We start from the raw sequence: 19,448 nt of genomic DNA, 5'->3' as shown, positions 1-19,448 counted from the left end.
TTTCACTCATCCTCTTTATCCGTCGGGGAAACATTGTATTCAACCACGTTTTATTCCGCAGCATTTAAATCTGTATCGTGTTCGGCTTCGGGAGTTTCAGGCATAGATTGCTAGTAATTTATCACCCCATTCATGTTCTCTAGACATTTTACCCACTAGTTTTAGTTAGTTTAACATCTTTATTATGCACCCCATACCCATCCTGTGGGTGGTAGTCAAAAAATTACAGAGGTACATTATTGGTCCAGGGACTGGACTTCAAAGTTTTGATAGCTGAACAAGTTACAAAGGTAATGAACTAGAATTGGTCACAATCATGACCAAGTTACAAAGATAATGAGCTCCAGGTAGAGCTGGTCACAGTCATGACAAGTTAGAAAGGTAATGAATCATAAACACGTCCATACATGGTTACAGTCATGAACAAATTACAGAGTAATTGTAGGGTATTCATCCATTGTTTCAAGAACAGATGTTGCTAGGTGCCTCTCCCTCCTCAGCAAGACAGCCAGACAGCCATTGCAAACAGCAGAAGGCTACACCAGGATCTGCTGCTTGCAGGAGCACCATCGACCCTCCTTAAGAGGTCCAAGAGGTCAGCGACTCTGCTAGCAGCCCAAGGGAGAGCTGCCCTGGGGACGTGTCAACGTCCTGGCGGACGCCAAGTTGATTGCAGATCCCAGGCCCTCTGTAAGGGTGAAGGTGCAGCAGCTGTCACCTATGTCTGCTGGGAGGGGCTGTTGGTTGCTCCCACCTTGAGTCCTCCGGGTGCCCAGACATCCATCGTGCTCACGGATGTTGAAGCTTGGGGGAACTGAGTGCACACTGCCTGTGACAAACCTGACAGCTGCCTTGCGGTCGAACTCCACAGCGCTGTCCCTGCAGTTAGTTAGTTTAATATGTTTATTATGCACCCCATACCCATCCTGTGGGCGGTAGTCAAAAGATTACAGAGGTACATAATTGCAGTGCCATCGCTAACGTGGGCTGGGAGGAAAAAAGTACCCTCTACAGCTGGGGTGGCGCTGGGAGTTCGGTGGTGTGTGAGCCGGGGGAGTTGAATGGTTGAGGCGTAGGTGTGAAGAGTTATGAGAAAGTCACTGTTTACTACATACGGGGCAAAGCCCAGGGCGGAAGGTGAGGGGCACTTCCCTACACACTGATTGCGCACTGTTGTTCATACTGTCCTGCCTACAATAAACACAACATTTATTTGTTTCCCAAGCACATCATGAAAGATATGGGCATGTGACTCCCCAAAACCAGTGTTCCCTTCATCTTCACCCGCACACCCCGCTCCGCTTTCCCCGGCGGCATGGGGAAGAAGGTTCAGCCTGGTCCCTACCTGGACACTCTCACCACCACACCCAGCCCTCACAAACTGTACAACACTTCCATTATTTACGCTGAACGATGTACTGGGATGTCCTCTCGTTGCTCTGGAATCTTCTCAAAGCATTCACACTGAATCCTGTTCAGTCAAGCATCATCGTCAAAATCGCGCAAGACGTTCATTTGTTCTTTATTAATTTTCAAACATAACGTTTTAGCAGTCCTGTTTATTATTAAATTTTTGTAAACTTATGTAAAATATATTTAGCTGGATTAGGCTAAATTAAATTACGCTTGTTATAATACGATTCGGTAAGTTTTCTAAGATTAGATTTTAAATTTTGCCACCGAAGTGGCTAGTTTATTGTGCACCCCATATCCATCCTGTGGACGGTAGCGCGAGAGCATATGGATACACAAAAGGCCTAGGAACTAGGCCCCAAAGGGTTAACAGGAATACATATGGATTTATATCTACATATCTATAGTTCACTTATCTGTTACAAGCAAATTTAGGAAATTTGCTTAGTATATCTGGTATCTTATTTTCATTAATAAGATATCTTGACATGTCACATAGGTTATTATACTGTCTGTCTCTGTATTCCTCAATAAGTGGACAATTAAGCACATAGTGTTCAAGAGAGTGACCATATGCCTGATCACATAATTTACATTTAGTTTGATCATCATCTGTGTGTCTCCCAAACTGCCAGAAGTACTTGTAACCAAGCCTAAGCCTGGCCACTACAACATCAGTCAATCTGTTCACATTGCAAGTTGCTCCATAAACATACTTATCTACGTTCATGTTATCATAGTGGGTTATAGATCTACTCAGGCTTCTAACTGCATTCCTATAACAATCATTTTCATTATTTACTTCTCTCCTAATATTATTCCTAATGCTAGACACAGTTATACCAAAGTTATATTCTACATTCTCCTTCTCGATACTCTTCTTGGCTAACATATCAACTTTATCATGAAGGAGTAATCCAATGTGTGATGGGATCCATAGCAATTGTACATTAATTCCTTTGTCCCTAATTTTTGAGTATCTATACCTGGCTTCCCCAATAAGCATGTTGTTGGAGTCATTATATGAGCCAAGAGCCTTCAATGATGACATAGAATCAGTAATGATGATAGAGTCAAGCTCAGTGTCATAGGTTAGCTTTAGCGCCATTAGGATTGCAAACAATTCAGTTTGCAGTGTAGACGCCCAGTTGTTAATTCTTATGCCTAACTCAACAAATTTATTATCGTTCTTAACTAGGGAGGTGGCAACAAGAGCAGATGCAGCCCTGCCAGAAGACTCCTGTTTAGATCCATCAGTGTATATAACTTGTGATAACTTGTTACTACCAGCTAGGTGAGAAATTTCTTCTTGAGCAGTTGCTCTAACAAGAGATTTAAGGAAGGGATTACTAGCAATGAGCTTCTTGGGAGGAACTTGTAGGTATGTGATATTAAATGAACACATCTTCCATGGAGGGGTGAAATGCTCTTGTTGCCTACAGTGATACAGTTCATGCAGGTTATAAAACTTAATGCAATTGCACGTTTTCACAATCCATTTAGATCTGTGTGTATTTACCTCTAGACACTTGGTAAGATTCACTGTGACAGTGTCTGGTTCGTTTCTCAACATTCTAATACCGAGTACAGTGTTAATTTCAACAATCCTATCACTGATACTAGAAATACCAAGCTCCTTCCTCATGTTAAGAACTTTTGTAGATCTGGGACAGCCAAGAATAATCCTGAGAGCTTCATTTTGCATTAACTCCAAGGGTCGGTAAGTTTTCTAAGGTTCTTTTGGTACAAAATTATTAATTATTACATTAACATAAATGAAAAAAAGTATATTTTTAAAAGTTAAGAGAAAATTTTAGAAAGGACTTAAGATATATAATATAAGCCAGTGCTGTAAAGAGTAAAACATTTTACGTCCCTGTTATTCCAGTTTCAGTGAAGTAATGTGCCAAAAGTTTGACTAATTGAAAGTTACCCTTGTTTCGGGAAGTGGTTTCAAAGTGCACGATGTCGGAGAATTCCAGACACATTCTTCTGTATTTTTCAGGTGTCGTAGACTAGTTCAGGCTATGTAACTGCAGAAAGATACCTGAGTACTGCAGAGACTTCAGCACAATCTGTGATACACTGGGAGAGGGACTCTGCGGCACGGTTTGTGAAAGACTCAAAATAACTTTCAATCATGTCTTCCCTTAGCCCAAAATAGCTTGTTAACAACAATCAGTGCTTGCCTGACTAACGTTTTTATAATATACTCTCCTTCGACATGAAGCTAGTAAGAAGCTCGTCTCAGTTGAGAGTTATGAGTAGCGCTTGACCTGTGTTCATTGTCGGGTGAAAATTTCAGTGTTATCCGTTCTTTGTGTCGCTTTGTATTCTGAAAAGGTCCACCATTGACCCTCGACACACTGCGATGTTTACTGGACGGTTTCTGATCAACGTGGGCGATCACTGTCTCATCTTGTCCATCGTTAGAGCGATGCACAACGAAACAAGGAAGGTCTCCAGCTACTACAAATCTTTCCTGATATTCTCTCTGCCCTGGGGCTGTGTTCATATTTTTTTGTCTAAGTGCTACTGGAGAGAGATTTCCTGAATTCGTCAGAGTAGTGACGTTAGTGGGACGCCTTTTGTAATTATTATTGGTGATGCTGCTGTTACTGATATTCTTGATACTGGTGTCACTGGTCACATCGTAGAAACGATAGGTGCTCTTACTGTTGTTGTCGCTGACATGAGTCTCGTTAACGTCTCCAAAGTTCATCTCCAAGATGGTGCTTTTGGTACTGGTGGTTAAGTTTATATCACTGTTGTCGTTGCTGCCTTCCATGCTTCCGACAGATGAATGTTTGCTTGTTGCTATATGCTCGACCTCTGAGGGGTTGGAATAGAGGAATTTGCGGTTGTGATAGTGCCAATATGTGTAACTTCCCAGGACCATCATCTCCAGCAGGTAGATGGAGTTCTCAACAGCTGTTGAGGGTAAATGGAAAATTTAAGCTAAATATATATATAAATATATATATAAAATATATATATAAAATATATATAAAGACATGGGAGAAAGCCTGGGCCTTTCTTTAAACCCCACCAAATGTGAAATAGTTTCTACCAATCAACAGTTGATCCAGAATATTAGTACAGTTTTACCAGGAGCACGAGCCATCGATCCAGCCAATAGCACTCTCCTCGGTGCTCCTCTTGGGTCCAATGCCATCGATCTGATCCTAGGAAAAAAAGTCTCAGACCTCCGGACGATGGAAAGCAGGATGAAAGACATTGACACACACGATGCCTTCTACCTACTCACCAGGTGCCTGTCAACCCCAAAACTTACCTATTTTCTGAGATGCTCCCCAGCCTTCAGCAGTCCAAAACTCAAGGAATATGACTCTCTCCTGAAGGCCATGCTAGAGAGTGTATTGAATCTTTCCCTTGACGATGGACAGTGGTTGCAAGCCTCACTTCCGGTCAGGCTTGGAGGGCTAGGAGTACGCAGATCCTCCCAGATTGCTCTACCAGCTTTCCTATCCTCTTCCATTGCATCAAACGAGTTGATAAGACAAATTCTTCCTGACACCCTCAGTGACTCAGCAAGAATAGAAGACCCTAGCTATGTCAGTGCCATCACCGAATGGGAGACTCTTGCTGCTCCAGCACCAAACCCTAGTGCAGCACTGGCTCACAAACAGTCAAGCTGGGATAGCCCAATTGCTGAAAAGGTGCTTGCCAACAAGCTCAGGGCTGCAACATCAGATAGGGAGATTGCCCGTCTCCAGGCTGTGAGTGCACCTCACTCCGGGGACTTCCTCCAAACAGTTCCCATATCGGCAATGGGAACGCGACTCGACCCTAAGACCCTCCGTATTGCAGTGGCTCTGCGCCTTGCTGCCCCAATTCACACAGAATATATGTGTATTTGCGGCGAAGTGCAAGCAGACCAATACGGTCTACATGGTCTTAACTGTTCCAAAACCAAGGGCTGGCATGCAAGACACAATGAGGTCAACGACATCATTAAGAGAACCCTTGCTACAGCTGGATGCCCTGCCGAGAGGGAGCCACGATCACTTGCAGCAAACAATACCCACAACCCAGCAAACCGCCCCGACGGGATCACCATCTATCCTTGGAAGAATGGCAAGCTCTTAGCATGGGACTATACCTGTGTGTCCACACTGGCTGACACCTATATAAATCACAGTGTGGGGCGACAGGGAGGAGCTGCTGACCACAGGGAGGAGTACAAGATCAGCAAGTACAGGGACATTAGCCAACAGTATCAATTTGTCCCAGTGGGATCAGAGACCTTGGGATCATGGGGAAAAAATGCCACACGTTTCCTTAAAGAATTGGGTTCCAGACTCATCGACACCACCAGGGACCCAAGGGCAGCCACTTTCATGTTCCAGCGCCTCAGCGTCGCCATCCAGAGGGGAAATGCTTGCTGCATACTTGGTTCACGTCCAGCCTCGGAGGAGCTGGAGGAAATTCATCATCTTTGATGCATTGTGCCATTGTATTCATGTTTATGTTTTTTTCTGTAAATGTATTTTGTTTATTAATAAATGTTCACATAGAATATAAATATAGGGGGTGGTAGGAGAAGAAAATATTCAAACAGCTCCGGGGAGAACCTTGAGTTTTCCCTGAGGTACGTTTATTGTCTTCTCTGAGGATGAGGGTCCCCATTCCAGCTATAGAGGTGGTACTTCTCTCTCTCTCTCTCTCTCTATATATATATATATATATATATATATATATATATATATATATATATATATATATATATATATATATATATATATATATATATATATATATATATATATATATATATATATATATATATATATATATATATATATATATAATATATATATATATATATATACACACATATATATATATATATATATATATATATATATATATATATATATATATATATATATATATATATATATATATATATATATATAGGGAGGTACCACCTCTAGAACTGTTGTACGGACCCTCATCCTCAGAGAAAAGAATAAACTTGCTTCAGGGAAAACTCAAGATTCTCCCTGAAGCCGTTTGAGAATTTTCTCCTACCACCCCCTATATTATATATATATATTTTATTTAAATTCAAAATACATTGATATATATATATATATATATATATATATATATATATATATATATATATATATATATATATATATATATATATACATATATATATAATGAGGTACCACCTCTGGAACTGGATTGGGGATCTTTATCCTCAGAGGAAAGAATAAACTTACTTCAGGGAAATCTATTGAAAATTATATGAATAAACAGAAGAACTGACAGGAACAATTGGTGCTGCTGAGGCAACCGAGTCGCAGAAGTACGGGCTATAAAGCCATCCGATTAGAACCCTCGTGGCTGAGAGGTTACAGCGTTGGGTCTGATACTGGCGTGGACGATGATTTGTTATTGGCAGTTGTTTATTATGACTTTTCTTGGCTTTGAGGGATGCGTGGAGGGAGGTAGTAAGAACATATTCTGCATGAAGGGAGGTAGTAAGAGCATGTTCTGCATGAAGGGAGGTAGTAAGAACATGTTCTGCATGAAGGGAGGTAGTAAGAACATGTTCTGCATGAAGGGAGGTAGTAAGAACATGTTCTGCATGGAGGGAGGTAGTAAGAACATGTTCTGCATGAAGGGAGGTGGTAAGAACTTGTTCCGCATACAGGGAGGTAAATAAAACTTACTCTGCTTGTAGACCTGTGGAGGTAGGTATGGAGAGATGCAAGGAAAGGCACCATAGTTGGCCATGATATCAAGTATGAGACTTTGCAGGTTGGTCACCAGTACTAACGTCTTCATCGAGAACGACTTTGCCTGTACGATAAATATATATTAGAGGTACATTCATTTTAATATTGTAAACGCAAATTATACCTCAAAAAATATGTCTCATAATATAATATTCAACTTATGAAAAAAGTTTTACGAATATTTTTTCTTTTCATATTGTGGTAAGAAAAAAATGACATCTTTGAACGCCATGTTTTCCGTGGGATACACAAAATTTCAAAGAGGTTTTGAGTTTGGTTTTATCCACGTTGGAAGCCGCTGACATACAAATTTTGTTATTCAAATTCAATTCAAATTCAAAAGTTTATTCTCTATAAGGATTACAATGCTGAGTTTACAGAATTTGGTTATTGTGTGGTTTACATGTAGTAAAATAATAATTACAGAGTGTACCACTAGAACACCTAGCATGGCTATGCATTTCGGGCAGACTTAGATTAGATCTTAAGTTTAAATTTAATATTACAAAATTATGAGGTAAGTTAGTATTATGGCTAAGTGACTAAATACTAGTTTGTGAGTTTAGCAATGTGAATGCTTTTGTTTTGGCACAATACATAGTTTCAGTATTGGAGTATCACAGGCCAACTATTGACTAGTTAAGATTCATTATTTTAAGATTGAGATTGATATTTCTGTTTATGGTCAAATGGGTGAGTGAGTGTAAGTGTGGACCACCAGGTGGTATTCGTGCAATTAGTTGACAGGGTGCATCAGGGAGATAAGATGTTTTCTGGTGGTAGTTTCGAAGGTGATTAATGTGTCTGCAGTTGTAGAGTTTTCAGGTAGGGTGTTCCATATTTTAGGGCCTTTGACATACATTGAATTTTTGTAAAGGTTTAGTCGGACACGGGGAATGCCATAGAGATGTTTGTGTCTGGTGCTATGCCTGTGGGTTCTGTCACAACTTTCAAGAAAGCGTTTTAGGTCAAGGTTAATAATGGAATTTAAGGTCCTGTAGATGTAGATTGCACAGTAGTAAGTGTGGATGCACTGAACAGGGAGTAAGTTTAGCAGAATGTGTGAGGATCTCAAATTTCTATGATTTGCTCGTTTGTCATTATTAAATATCATTGAGTGAAATTTAATGCTAGTACAGTAATTTCAGAAACAGAACTTTCAATTGCAGAATAAATCACTGTTGAATACTGTTTTCTGGGTAAGATTTGATGCACAGTTGAGGACTCATCAGCTATGTTTTCCAGTTATTAAATTTGTACTGATATTATGTACACTTATGAAGCTGTCACAAATGCCAGATGGCTTTGCAAAACTGAGTTTAATAAGTCTACATTTTGCTGATTTCAAGTGTCCAGAACCATGCCTTTTTGCATTCTAAGGGGTGACAGAAGCAGGAACGTCTTGTTTTTAAATCTGTGTTAAATCATGGTGTGTATATATATATAATAATATATTTTTTTATTAATTCGCCGAACTTTTTCAAATATTTTGACAATTGTGGAAGACAATCGGTTGAAATGTGGTTATAATGAACACTGATTAAATGATGTAAAAAAATATATACCAGAGATAAATATACAGAGGTAGACTGATGTAAATGCTTACAGTGTAGTTGTAGCGTTCCAAGTGGCCCCTGGAGAAGGTAGTGAGGATCTGCAAGGCGTAGACTCCGCCCATGAGGAAGATCAGGTTGAACAAGCTTAACCACAAATATACTCCACTTGGATTCACCTGGGGAAGGCCAGGTACGGTGAACAGGAGGAAGACGAATGAAGGAAGATATGAAAGAACTAAGGGAAGATACAAGGCAAACAAGGGAAGGTAGAAAGCAAATAAGGAAGCCAAATGAAGGAAGATATGAAACAAATAAGGGAATATAGGATGCAAATAAGGGAAGGTAGAAAGCAAATAAGGGAAGGTAGAAAGCAAATAAGGGAAGGTAGAAGGCAAATGGGGAAGGCAGAAAGCAAATAAGGAAGACAAATTAAGGAAGATATGAAACAAATAAGGGAAGATAGGAGGCAAATAAGGGAAGGTAGAAAGCAAATATAGGAAGATAGAAAGCAAATGGGGGAATATAGAAGGCAAATAAGGGAAAGTAGAAAGTAAATGAGGAAATATAGGAAGCAAAAACGGGAAGGTAGTACATAAGAACATAAGAAAGAAGGAACACTGCAACAGGCCTACTGGCCCATGCGAGGCAAGTCCAATTCTCCCACCGGCTTAAGCCAGTGCCTTGACCTAGTCAGATCAGTCACATTCACATAGCAGACATATGAGAGAAGACAGGAGGCAAATGACGGCAAGTGATTAAGATCCCAGGACTGAAACGATTTATAATAAATATGTCTTAGTGTTTGCTCACGTGACTTTTAAAACAATGATACATTTTTCCACCTATTTCAAGCCGGCAGCAGCAGCCGGAGGAAGTAGAGTGTAGGGAGAAAGCCTTCTGCTATATGTGTCTTGCATCATACATCCTGACAGTACATTATAGTCTTTAATCTATATATTAGATAGTCTTTAACAGATTGCATTGATGTGAACTTTAAAGTCCACATTTACTCCAATATTTCTCTCTCTCTCTCTCTCTCTCTCTCTCTCTCTCTATATATATATATATATATATATATATATATATATATATATATATATTTATATTCACGGCGCGCATATATGGGAGCGCTTGATTCCTAAACCTGTATTCCCTGGATATACACCTGGAAAATCCTAGAGGGACTAGTACCGAACTATTGGCATAACATCCCCCCAATGAAAAGCATATATTTATTTATTTATTTTGATTATTTTTCAAGCTGGCACTGGATTGTTGCTCGTATTGGTTTGCGTGCACAGCAGCAACAGCCTGGTTGATCAGGCGATTGGTCACAGACCGGGCCGCGGGGGCGTTGACCCCCGAAACTCTCTCCAGGTAAACTCCAGGTAAACACTGGCCGATTCCCACCAAGGCAGGGTGGCCCGAAAAAGAAAAACTTTCACCATCATTCACTCCATCACTGTCTTGCCAGAAGGGTGCTTTACACTACAGTTTTTAAACTGCAACATTAACACCCCTCCTTCAGAGTGCAGGCACTGTACTTCCCATCTCCAGGACTCAAGTCCGGCCTGCCGGTTTCCCTGAAACCCTTCATAAATGTTACTTTGCTCACACTCCAACAGCACGTCAAGTATTAAAAACCATTTGTCTCCATTCACTCCTATCAAACACGCTCACGCATACCTGCTGGAAGTCCAAGCCCCTCGCACACAAAACCTCCTTTACCCCCTCCCTCCAACCTTTCCTTCCACTACAGACTGATACACTCTTGAAGTCATTCTGTTTCGCTCCATTCTCTCTACATGTCCGAACCACCTCAACAACCCTTCCTCAGCCCTCTGGACAACAGTTTTGCTAATCCCGCACTTCCTCCTAACTTCCAAACTACGAATTCTCTGCATTATATTCACACCACACATTGCCCTCAGACATGACATCTCCACTGCCTCCAGCCTTCTCCTCGCTGCAACATTCATCACCCATGCTTCACACCCATATAAGAGCATTGGTAAAACTATACTCTCATACATTCCCCTCTTTGCCTCCAAGGACAAAGTTCTTTGTGTCTCCACAGACTCCTAAGTGCACCACTCACCCTTTTCCCCTCATCAATTCTATGATTCACCTCATCTTTCATAGACCCATCCGCTGACACGTCCACTCCCAAATATCTGAATACATTCACCTCCTCCATACTTTCTCCCTCCAATCTGATATCCAATCTTTCATCACCTAATATTTTCGTTATCCTCATAACCTTACTCTTTCCTGTATTCACCTTTAATTTTCTTCTTTTGCACACCCTACCAAATTCATCCACCAATCTCTGCAACTTCTCTTCAGAATCTCCCAAGAGCACAGTGTCATCAGCAAAGAGCAGCTGTGACAACTCCCACTTTGTGTGTGATTCTTTATCTTTTAACTCCACGCCTCTTGCCAAGACCCTCGCATTTACTTCTCTTACAACCCCATCTATAAATATATTAAACAACCACGGTGACATCACACATCCTTGTCTAAGGCCTACTTTTACTGGGAAATAATTTCCCTCTTTCCTACATACTCTAACTTGAGCCTCACTATCCTCGTAAAAACTCTTCACTGCTTTCAGTAACCTACCTCCTACACCATACACCTGCAACATCTGCCACATTGCCCCCCTATCCACCCTGTCATACGCCTTTTCCAAATCCATAAATGCCACAAAGACCTCTTTAGCCTTATCTAAATACTGTTCACTTATATGTTTCACTGTAAACACCTGGTCCACACACCCCCTACCTTTCCTAAAGCCTCCTTGTTCATCTGCTATCCTATTCTCCATCTTACTCTTAATTCTTTCAATAATAACTCTACCATACACTTTACCAGGTATACTCAACAGACTTATCCCCCTATAATTTTTGCACTCTCTTTTATCCCCTTTGCCTTTATACAAAGGAACTATGCATGCTCTCTGCCAATCCCTAGGTACCTTACCCTCTTCCATACATTTATTAAATAATTGCACCAACCACTCCAAAACTATATCCCCACCTGCTTTTAACATTTCTATCTTTATCCCATCAATCCCGGCTGCCTTACCCCCTTTCATTTTACCTACTGCCTCACGAGCTTTCCCCACACTCACAACTGGCTCTTCCTCACTCCTACAAGATGTTATTCCTCCTTGCCCTATACACGAAATCACAGCTTCCCTATCTTCATCAACATTTAACAATTCCTCAAAATATTCCCTCCATCTTCCCAATACCTCTAACTCTCCATTTAATAACTCTCCTCTCCTATTTTTAACTGACAAATCCATTTGTTCTCTAGGCTTTCTTAACTTGTTAATCTCACTCCAAAACTTTTTCTTATTTTCAACAAAATTTGTTGATAACATCTCACCCACTCTCTCATTTGCTCTCTTTTTACATTGCTTCACCACTCTCTTAACCTCTCTCTTTTTCTCCATATACTCTTCCCTCCTTGCATCACTTCTACTTTGTAAAAACTTCTCATATGCTAACCTTTTCTCCCTTACTACTCTCTTTACATCATCATTCCACCAATCGCTCCTCTTCCCTCCTGCACCCACTTTCCTGTAACCACAAACTTCTGCTGAACACTCTAACACTACATTTTTAAACCTACCCCATACCTCTTCGACCCCATTTCCTATGCTCTCATTAGCCCATCTATCCTCCAATAGCTGTTTATATCTTACCCTAACTGCCTCCTCTTTTAGTTTATAAACCTTCACCTCTCTCTTCCCTGATGCTTCTATTCTCCTTGTATCCCATCTACCTTTTACTCTCAGTGTAGCTACAACTAAAAAGTGATCTGATATATCTGTGGCCCCTCTATAAACATGTACATCCTGAAGTCTACTCAACAGTCTTTTATCTACCAATACATAATCCAACAAACTACTGTCATTTCGCCCTTCATCATATCTTGTATACTTATTTATCCTCTTTTTCTTAAAATATGTATTACCTATAACTAAACCCCTTTCTATACAAAGTTCAATCAAAGGGCTCCCATTATCATTTACACCTGGCACCCCAAACTTACCTACCACACCCTCTCTAAAAGTTTCTCCTACTTTAGCATTCAGGTCCCCTACCACAATTACTCTCTCACTTGGTTCAAAGGCTCCTATACATTCACTTAACATCTCCCAAAATCTCTCTCTCTCCTCTGCATTCCTCTCTTCTCCAGGTGCATACACGCTTATTATGACCCACTTCTCGCATCCAACCTTTACTTTAATCCACATAATTCTTGAATTTACACATTCATATTCTCTTTTCTCCTTCCATAACTGATCATTCAACATTACTGCTATCCCTTCCTTTGCTCTAACTCTCTCAGATACTCCAGATTTAATCCCATTTATTTCCCCCCACTGAAACTCCCCTACCCCCTTCAGCATTGTTTCGCTTAGGGCCAGGACATCCAACTTCTTTTCATTCATAACATCAGCAATCATCTGTTTCTTGTCATCTGCACTACATCCACGCACATTCAAGCATTCCAGTTTTATAAAAGTTTTTCTTCTTCTCTTTTTTAGTAAATGCCTACAGGAGAAGGGGTTACTAGCCAATTGCTCCCGGCATTTTAGTCGCCTCATACGACACGCATGGCTTACGGAGGAAAGATTCTTTTCCACTTCCCCATGGACAATAGAAGAAATAAAGAAGAACAAGAGCTATTTAGAAAAAGGAGAAAAACCTAGATGTATGTATATATATATATGCATGTGCGTGTCTGTGAAGTGTGACCAAAGTGTAAGTATGAGTAGCAAGATATCCCTGTTATCTAGCTTGTTTATGAGACAGAAAAAGAAATATGTATACTATATATATATATAAAATATGTATACTATATATATATATAAAATATGTATACTATATATACATATAAAATATGTATACTATATATATATATATATATATATATATATATATATATATTTATATATATATATATATATGTATATATATATATATATATATATATATATATATATATATATATATATATATATATATATATATATATATATATATATATATAATCTTGTTCAATCTTCTCTCGCTGCTTCGCTGGCCTTACATTTCCCAGGGTGATAATATCAGCAGAGATGAGGATAAGGATTGTGATGTAGTACGCAGCTTGGGAGAAGGGCAGCTGGTCCACCATCAGCATTACCAGCCGCAGGGAGAACCTGCAGAGGTGACGCAAGAAAAATAAACAGAGAGTGAAAGTATGACACAGTGAGATTCATAGATTTATTTTTTGGAACGGGATGGATCTAGGCTGTTGCTTAGTCACTGGGCAAGTCATCACCTGACCTCTGTTATTATAATACAGTTATATAACAATAACAAGGAGCCTCTGGTTATTTGATCGAGGCCTTCCACTGAATATTTTTAACTCAAGATGTAATGATACACTTTCCATCTAAGATAAAAAAAAAAAATTGATCACTATACTGTCCTAAGATTCGTGGAGAGTACTACTCACTTAGTGACAGGTGGAGAGGGAAGGCAGCAGCAGCAGCAGCAGCTTGGCCCCACTTGGAGGTTCAACTTCTTTCCCTCCGTCTTGGCCAGCATGACAGCCTCGCTGCCGAACATCAGCACTGTCAGGTCCGTGAAGTGACTGATTCCGATGGCCATATACCTAATGATAGAGTAGATAAAGGTCTTTATATATATATATATATATATATATATATATATATATATATATATATATATATATATATATATATATATATATATATATATATATATATATATATATATATATATATATATATATATATATATATATATATATATATATATATATATATATATATATACAGGCTTTCGTTTTACACTCACTTGGCAGGACGGTAGTACCTCCCTGGGTGGTTGCTGTCTACCAACCTACAACTTATATATACATATATACATATATACATATATATATATATATATATATATATATATATATATATATATATATATATATATATATATATATATATATATATATATATATATATATATATATATATCACTGGCTTAATGAAGATTTTACATCCCATATTAAAATGAGGATCACTACTCAAGAGTGTCCTAAAATAACCGTGAAGATTTTCCACATTAAACTTACGACTGTGTTCCGAGTTACATCAGGAAATACGTAATTGCTCCTTCCAAAGTGTACTAATAATATTATTCTCGTAAATCAGTGATTTGCAGCAGCTAACACCCAGAGAAGATTATTGTAACAGCTGTACAAGAAGACCGCTGAAGGGAGGTTCGTTGACGCTGATGAGGGGTCCTTGATCTAAGGAATTGGATTTGTGCTGCAGTTCCCTGAACTGAGCCTGAATACCTTCCATCCCCCACAGGCGCTGTATAAACCTACGAGCTTAGCGCTCCACATCATAATAATAATGATGTACAAGAGGATATACAATATACACCAAGAGTTGTATATCTGAGTGTAAATACCCCAACACTTTACTCCCTATTTAAGGTATTCAAGCATCCTTGACTGGAAGTATACTGATGACAAGCAGCCTTGATGACTGTCGTGAAGTCGATAGGCTTATAACCTAATTCAGATATAAATTACGTGATAACATATTCAGATATAACTTACGTGATTTTAACAGACGTACAGATGTTATGAGCTCTGGGAACCACCGTTGCGATGACACTCATTAGGGCCATAAACTGCAAAGTAAACAATGGATATGAAAGTGACATGTAGGTACATTAATTGGAACAGATATTTAACTAGAGAGGAGCAGAAATTAATATTACGTGAAATATAATTCTAATCTTTATTAAATGTATCGTTGTATACAAATTGTCCGATGAAAAGCAGGGGTGTCAAGAGTATACTGAGAGACAACACAGTAAGTGTCCGGGGCCCATGACTGTTCAACTATCTCCCACCATACATGAGGGGATTTACCAATAGACCCTAGACTCCTGGCTGTCTTCAAGAAGGCACTGGACAGACACCTAAAAACAGTACCTGACCAACCGGGCTGTGGCTTGTACGTCAGTTTGCTTGCGGCCAGCAGTAACAGCCTGGCTGATCAGACCCTGATCCACTACAAGGCCTGGTGTCAGACCGAGCCGCCAGGGCGTTGACCTCCGGAACCCTCTCCAGGTAAACTCCAGGTAATATACACGCGTTATGGCTAAGTTCCCTGTTAATTGAGGGTCGTTATGCAATACATCACAAACTAGAGCCAATTTGAAAACTTGTTGCCATTTTCGAATTCAACAACCTCAAAATACCCTAAAAGCTTTCAAATATCTTTGACAAGGATTTTCTTTTGGTTAACGAATGATTAATTCCCTTGTAGCAGATGGTAAACAATGACTAGTTTAAGTGACCATCTTGTAGATGTGTTAGATCAATAAACTATACTAAGACGGTAGTTTATCACAGTAGATGGGTAAAAGCTGTAGTACCTGACAGTAGATTAAGACAGTGAGTATACGCTCTCTGTAGATTATAGCGGGGACGCGGTGGAAGTAGTAGATTAGGGCAGTGCACCAACAGAATGCTTAAACTGACCGGGTAGACAGATGCGATCCAGTATATGTGACGACGAAAGATCCGGTGGGCGTTGAGGAGCGTGAAGAAGGCTTGCTCGAAGAAGAGAATGTAGAGGCCCACGGTGATGAGCCCTCCGATGGCCAGCAGTGCTGTGCCGTATGACCCCAGAGCTGTAGACAGTGAAGCAATCAGTGTCAAGTGAACGAGGGAGAGATTGAGAGAGATGGGTCCAGTGTTAAGTGAACGAGGGAGAGATTGAGAGAGATGGGTCCAGTGTCAAGTTAACTAGAGAGGGACTGATATAGAACAGCCAGTGTCGAGTGAGCTTGTCTACCTAAATAGCATTTTAGTCGGTTAAAGCAGTGGTGATAATAGGACTTACTTAGCAATACTAAAACGTTAGGAGGTAGTTAGGCACTCCTGGCCCAGTAGTTCATGTGTATTAGCTAATTAGGTAAAAATTTGTTAAAAGATTTGATGCAGGCCGCACTTAGCAGTCAAACGAGTCACATGTTGAACAGCATAAAACTCAACCTTTTAGTGTTATAAGATATCACTGTGAGAGATCAATTTACAGATTCATGATGATGATTTCGAAGGATGATTCTGATCGCTTTCAAAGTCTATATTTATGGATTTAAGCTGAAAACGTTCAATAGACAGTACGCTGGTATCACGACTTACCCTGATGGTACTCCTCTGCGGTTGGAACATAAGATTTGTTGCAGTCAGTCTGAGAAAATAGATTTTGTATCTGGTCCATAGTCAAATACTATCGACAATCACTGGAAAGTGAAAAATACAAAATTAAATGCCTTAAAACATAAAGATATATACAAAATGTTTTTTCAACCACAACCCACATATTGACAGCTTTACATTACGGGAGGATCTATGGGGATAATTCAATACTTTTCTCAGTTGACTTAAATATAGCAACCTCAGCACAATAGCCTGAGCTTGCTACCATCTGCAGCTCATAAGACTGCCATCCCCACGAGCCCCTTTGAGGCGGGGTAGATGGCAGACCAGAGGCCTAGCTTCTCTCTACGAGCCCCGTGAGGGCGGGGAATGTGGCTAGGCCTGGGGACACTTGGTCCCAAAGATGAGGAGGTACTTGTACCTCCTCCCATGGGAGACTTAAGTCTCGAGACACTCCCCAGATAGGGAGCCAAGGCCGGGTCACCACTACTTGGAAAAGACCCAGGCCGGGAGAATACCGGCGAATAAAAAAAAAAATCAGCACAATATAAACCGAGATAGACTGTACACCGGTTACGTTCTGTTTCATTTTCTCCAGCAGGTGGGTACCCTGGAGAAAATGAAACACTCTTGCATTGTACAGCAAGAATTGATTTTGATTCACAGAAATACATACATGCATACACACACGCACACACGAACAATTGGTGTTTAATCAATAACAACACTGCGACTAGCCAGGGGATCGAACCCGTGTTGTTTTAGCCCTCCTCATGGTGAGCGAAAATTCACGACGCTCTAACCCACTGGACAGCTACTTATTAGAATAAAGGGATCAACTGGTACCAAGTTTAGCGTACGTCAGGTCCCCTGTCTTCTAATAATATGTTATTTTTCCCTTATAATCTACCTTGTCCATAATCACTATCACATTTGATTTGTCTGCTTGCGGAAGATGAAGTCTAGGATCTTCCTTTAATTCATGGTATAACTTAACAAATCTTTGTTAACACAAGGGCCATCTCTCACCAATGCATGGTAACCTTCTGTTATATGTAAGAATTTCCTCTGCTTTTCATATGCATTCTGTCGTCCATAATCTGAGAAAAGCAATATCTTCAGTGAAACCTTTATTACCCTGTTTCATCTTGTACCGGACTTTATGACAGTCATTCACTCAGTCATACGCAGGTAAGAACCTACGTTAGGTGCGAGGGAGGTGGGGATAGTGAAAGAATAGTGCGGTAGAAGACAGGGTGAAGAGGCCGGAGCTTGACCTAGCAGCAAAGCTTGAAGTATACAAAAACACTGATGCACGGAATTTGTTATATCTGTGTGGCTCTGATGGGTAAGTGTTATACCCCTTCCAATAAATATTCTTTTATTACACAAAGATACTTTTTATATCGCACCAAAGTGGTTGTGCCACTTTCCTTTTATATCCTACCTCATTCCCCCTCCCACCCTCTTTCAATATTTCTATCCTTATCCATTCTTCTTCCATACCCTTCTTACCAAAGCTCTGGTCGTAAGTTTAAGATCAAACTGATGCACGGATAAGGCAAACAAGTACCCAGTCTCAGGAGAAATCACAAGTGAGCTAAGTCAAATAATATGTAATATGGATTATTTTAAGAGTCGATGTGCAGAGGAAGGGATACCAGCAAGGGGACCGGGCCGTAAGAAATATTTATATTATATAAACTATCTAAAATATGGGCAATAGGACCCGCCAGTGTGTGCACTCCCTTATGTTCGATAGAGTCATAAGCATGAGTCTGATTTGATCCTCCTCACATAACTGCTCTGCTGCTTCGTAGTCTATGATGTGTGAATTCAGACTGCTGAGAACGATGCATGCATTGCATGTCTTGATAAATGCTAATGAAATGAAAACCAATGAAGGCTGAAGGACTGATTACCTAATCTTCCACTGTTTCTAGTAAGTAATCTCCGTATTTAATCGATAAAGCCACCGACTGACGAAACGCCTTCATAATAATGATATCCAAGTGCTGCATACATCTTATTTATCAACATGTCGGCAGTATACACAACTAATGTAATAATTGCAGAATGTCTAATTTACGTACCTTGGATCAGTGACTTAACCTCAGATAACAAGGAGGTCTACTCGACTTATCATGAATCACTGACATAACTTAAGACCACAAGGTGGCGTGCTCGACGACCCACTATTCGCAGACCTCGCCTGAGCAACTGAGAGAATAGTGTAAAGGGACAATGACGCCTCTTCGATAACGCAGCACAGAACAGATAATATTGTTAACCTTATCTCAACACTGATTTTGATCAAATATTAGCATTCTTGTGGATCCTCCTCCGTATCATATCACTTCTCATTTTTTTCCTTCTCATTTGTTTTGTTCATAATTACTGTTCAGGATTTACGACATGTATCTTTATTTAGGAAATTAAA

At 39.9% G+C, this 19,448-nt stretch overlaps 1 protein-coding gene across 1 annotated transcript; it reads right to left on the bottom strand.

Annotated features, from left to right (window-relative positions):
• Positions 1 to 159: 159 nt before the first annotated feature.
• On the bottom strand, positions 160 to 19,249 carry LOC128694875 (organic solute transporter subunit alpha). The gene is made up of 9 exons (XM_070094372.1): positions 19,102 to 19,249; positions 16,991 to 17,091; positions 16,325 to 16,476; positions 15,392 to 15,465; positions 14,258 to 14,416; positions 13,847 to 13,958; positions 8,791 to 8,916; positions 7,119 to 7,248; positions 160 to 4,344 (listed from the first exon to the last, which is right to left on the bottom strand). The coding sequence occupies exons 2-9, from the start codon at positions 17,067 to 17,069 to the stop codon at positions 3,644 to 3,646; spliced, it is 1,533 nt and encodes a 510-aa protein (XP_069950473.1). The 5' UTR covers positions 17,070 to 17,091; positions 19,102 to 19,249; the 3' UTR covers positions 160 to 3,643.
• Between the last annotated feature and the right edge of the window lie 199 nt (positions 19,250 to 19,448).

The sequence above is a fragment of the Cherax quadricarinatus genome, chromosome 45, assembly GCF_038502225.1.
Source record: "Cherax quadricarinatus isolate ZL_2023a chromosome 45, ASM3850222v1, whole genome shotgun sequence".
In the NCBI taxonomy this organism is placed as follows: domain Eukaryota; kingdom Metazoa; phylum Arthropoda; class Malacostraca; order Decapoda; family Parastacidae; genus Cherax; species Cherax quadricarinatus.
Note: the sequence above shows the minus strand (reverse complement) of the source record. Positions and strands in the feature narration are given on the sequence as shown.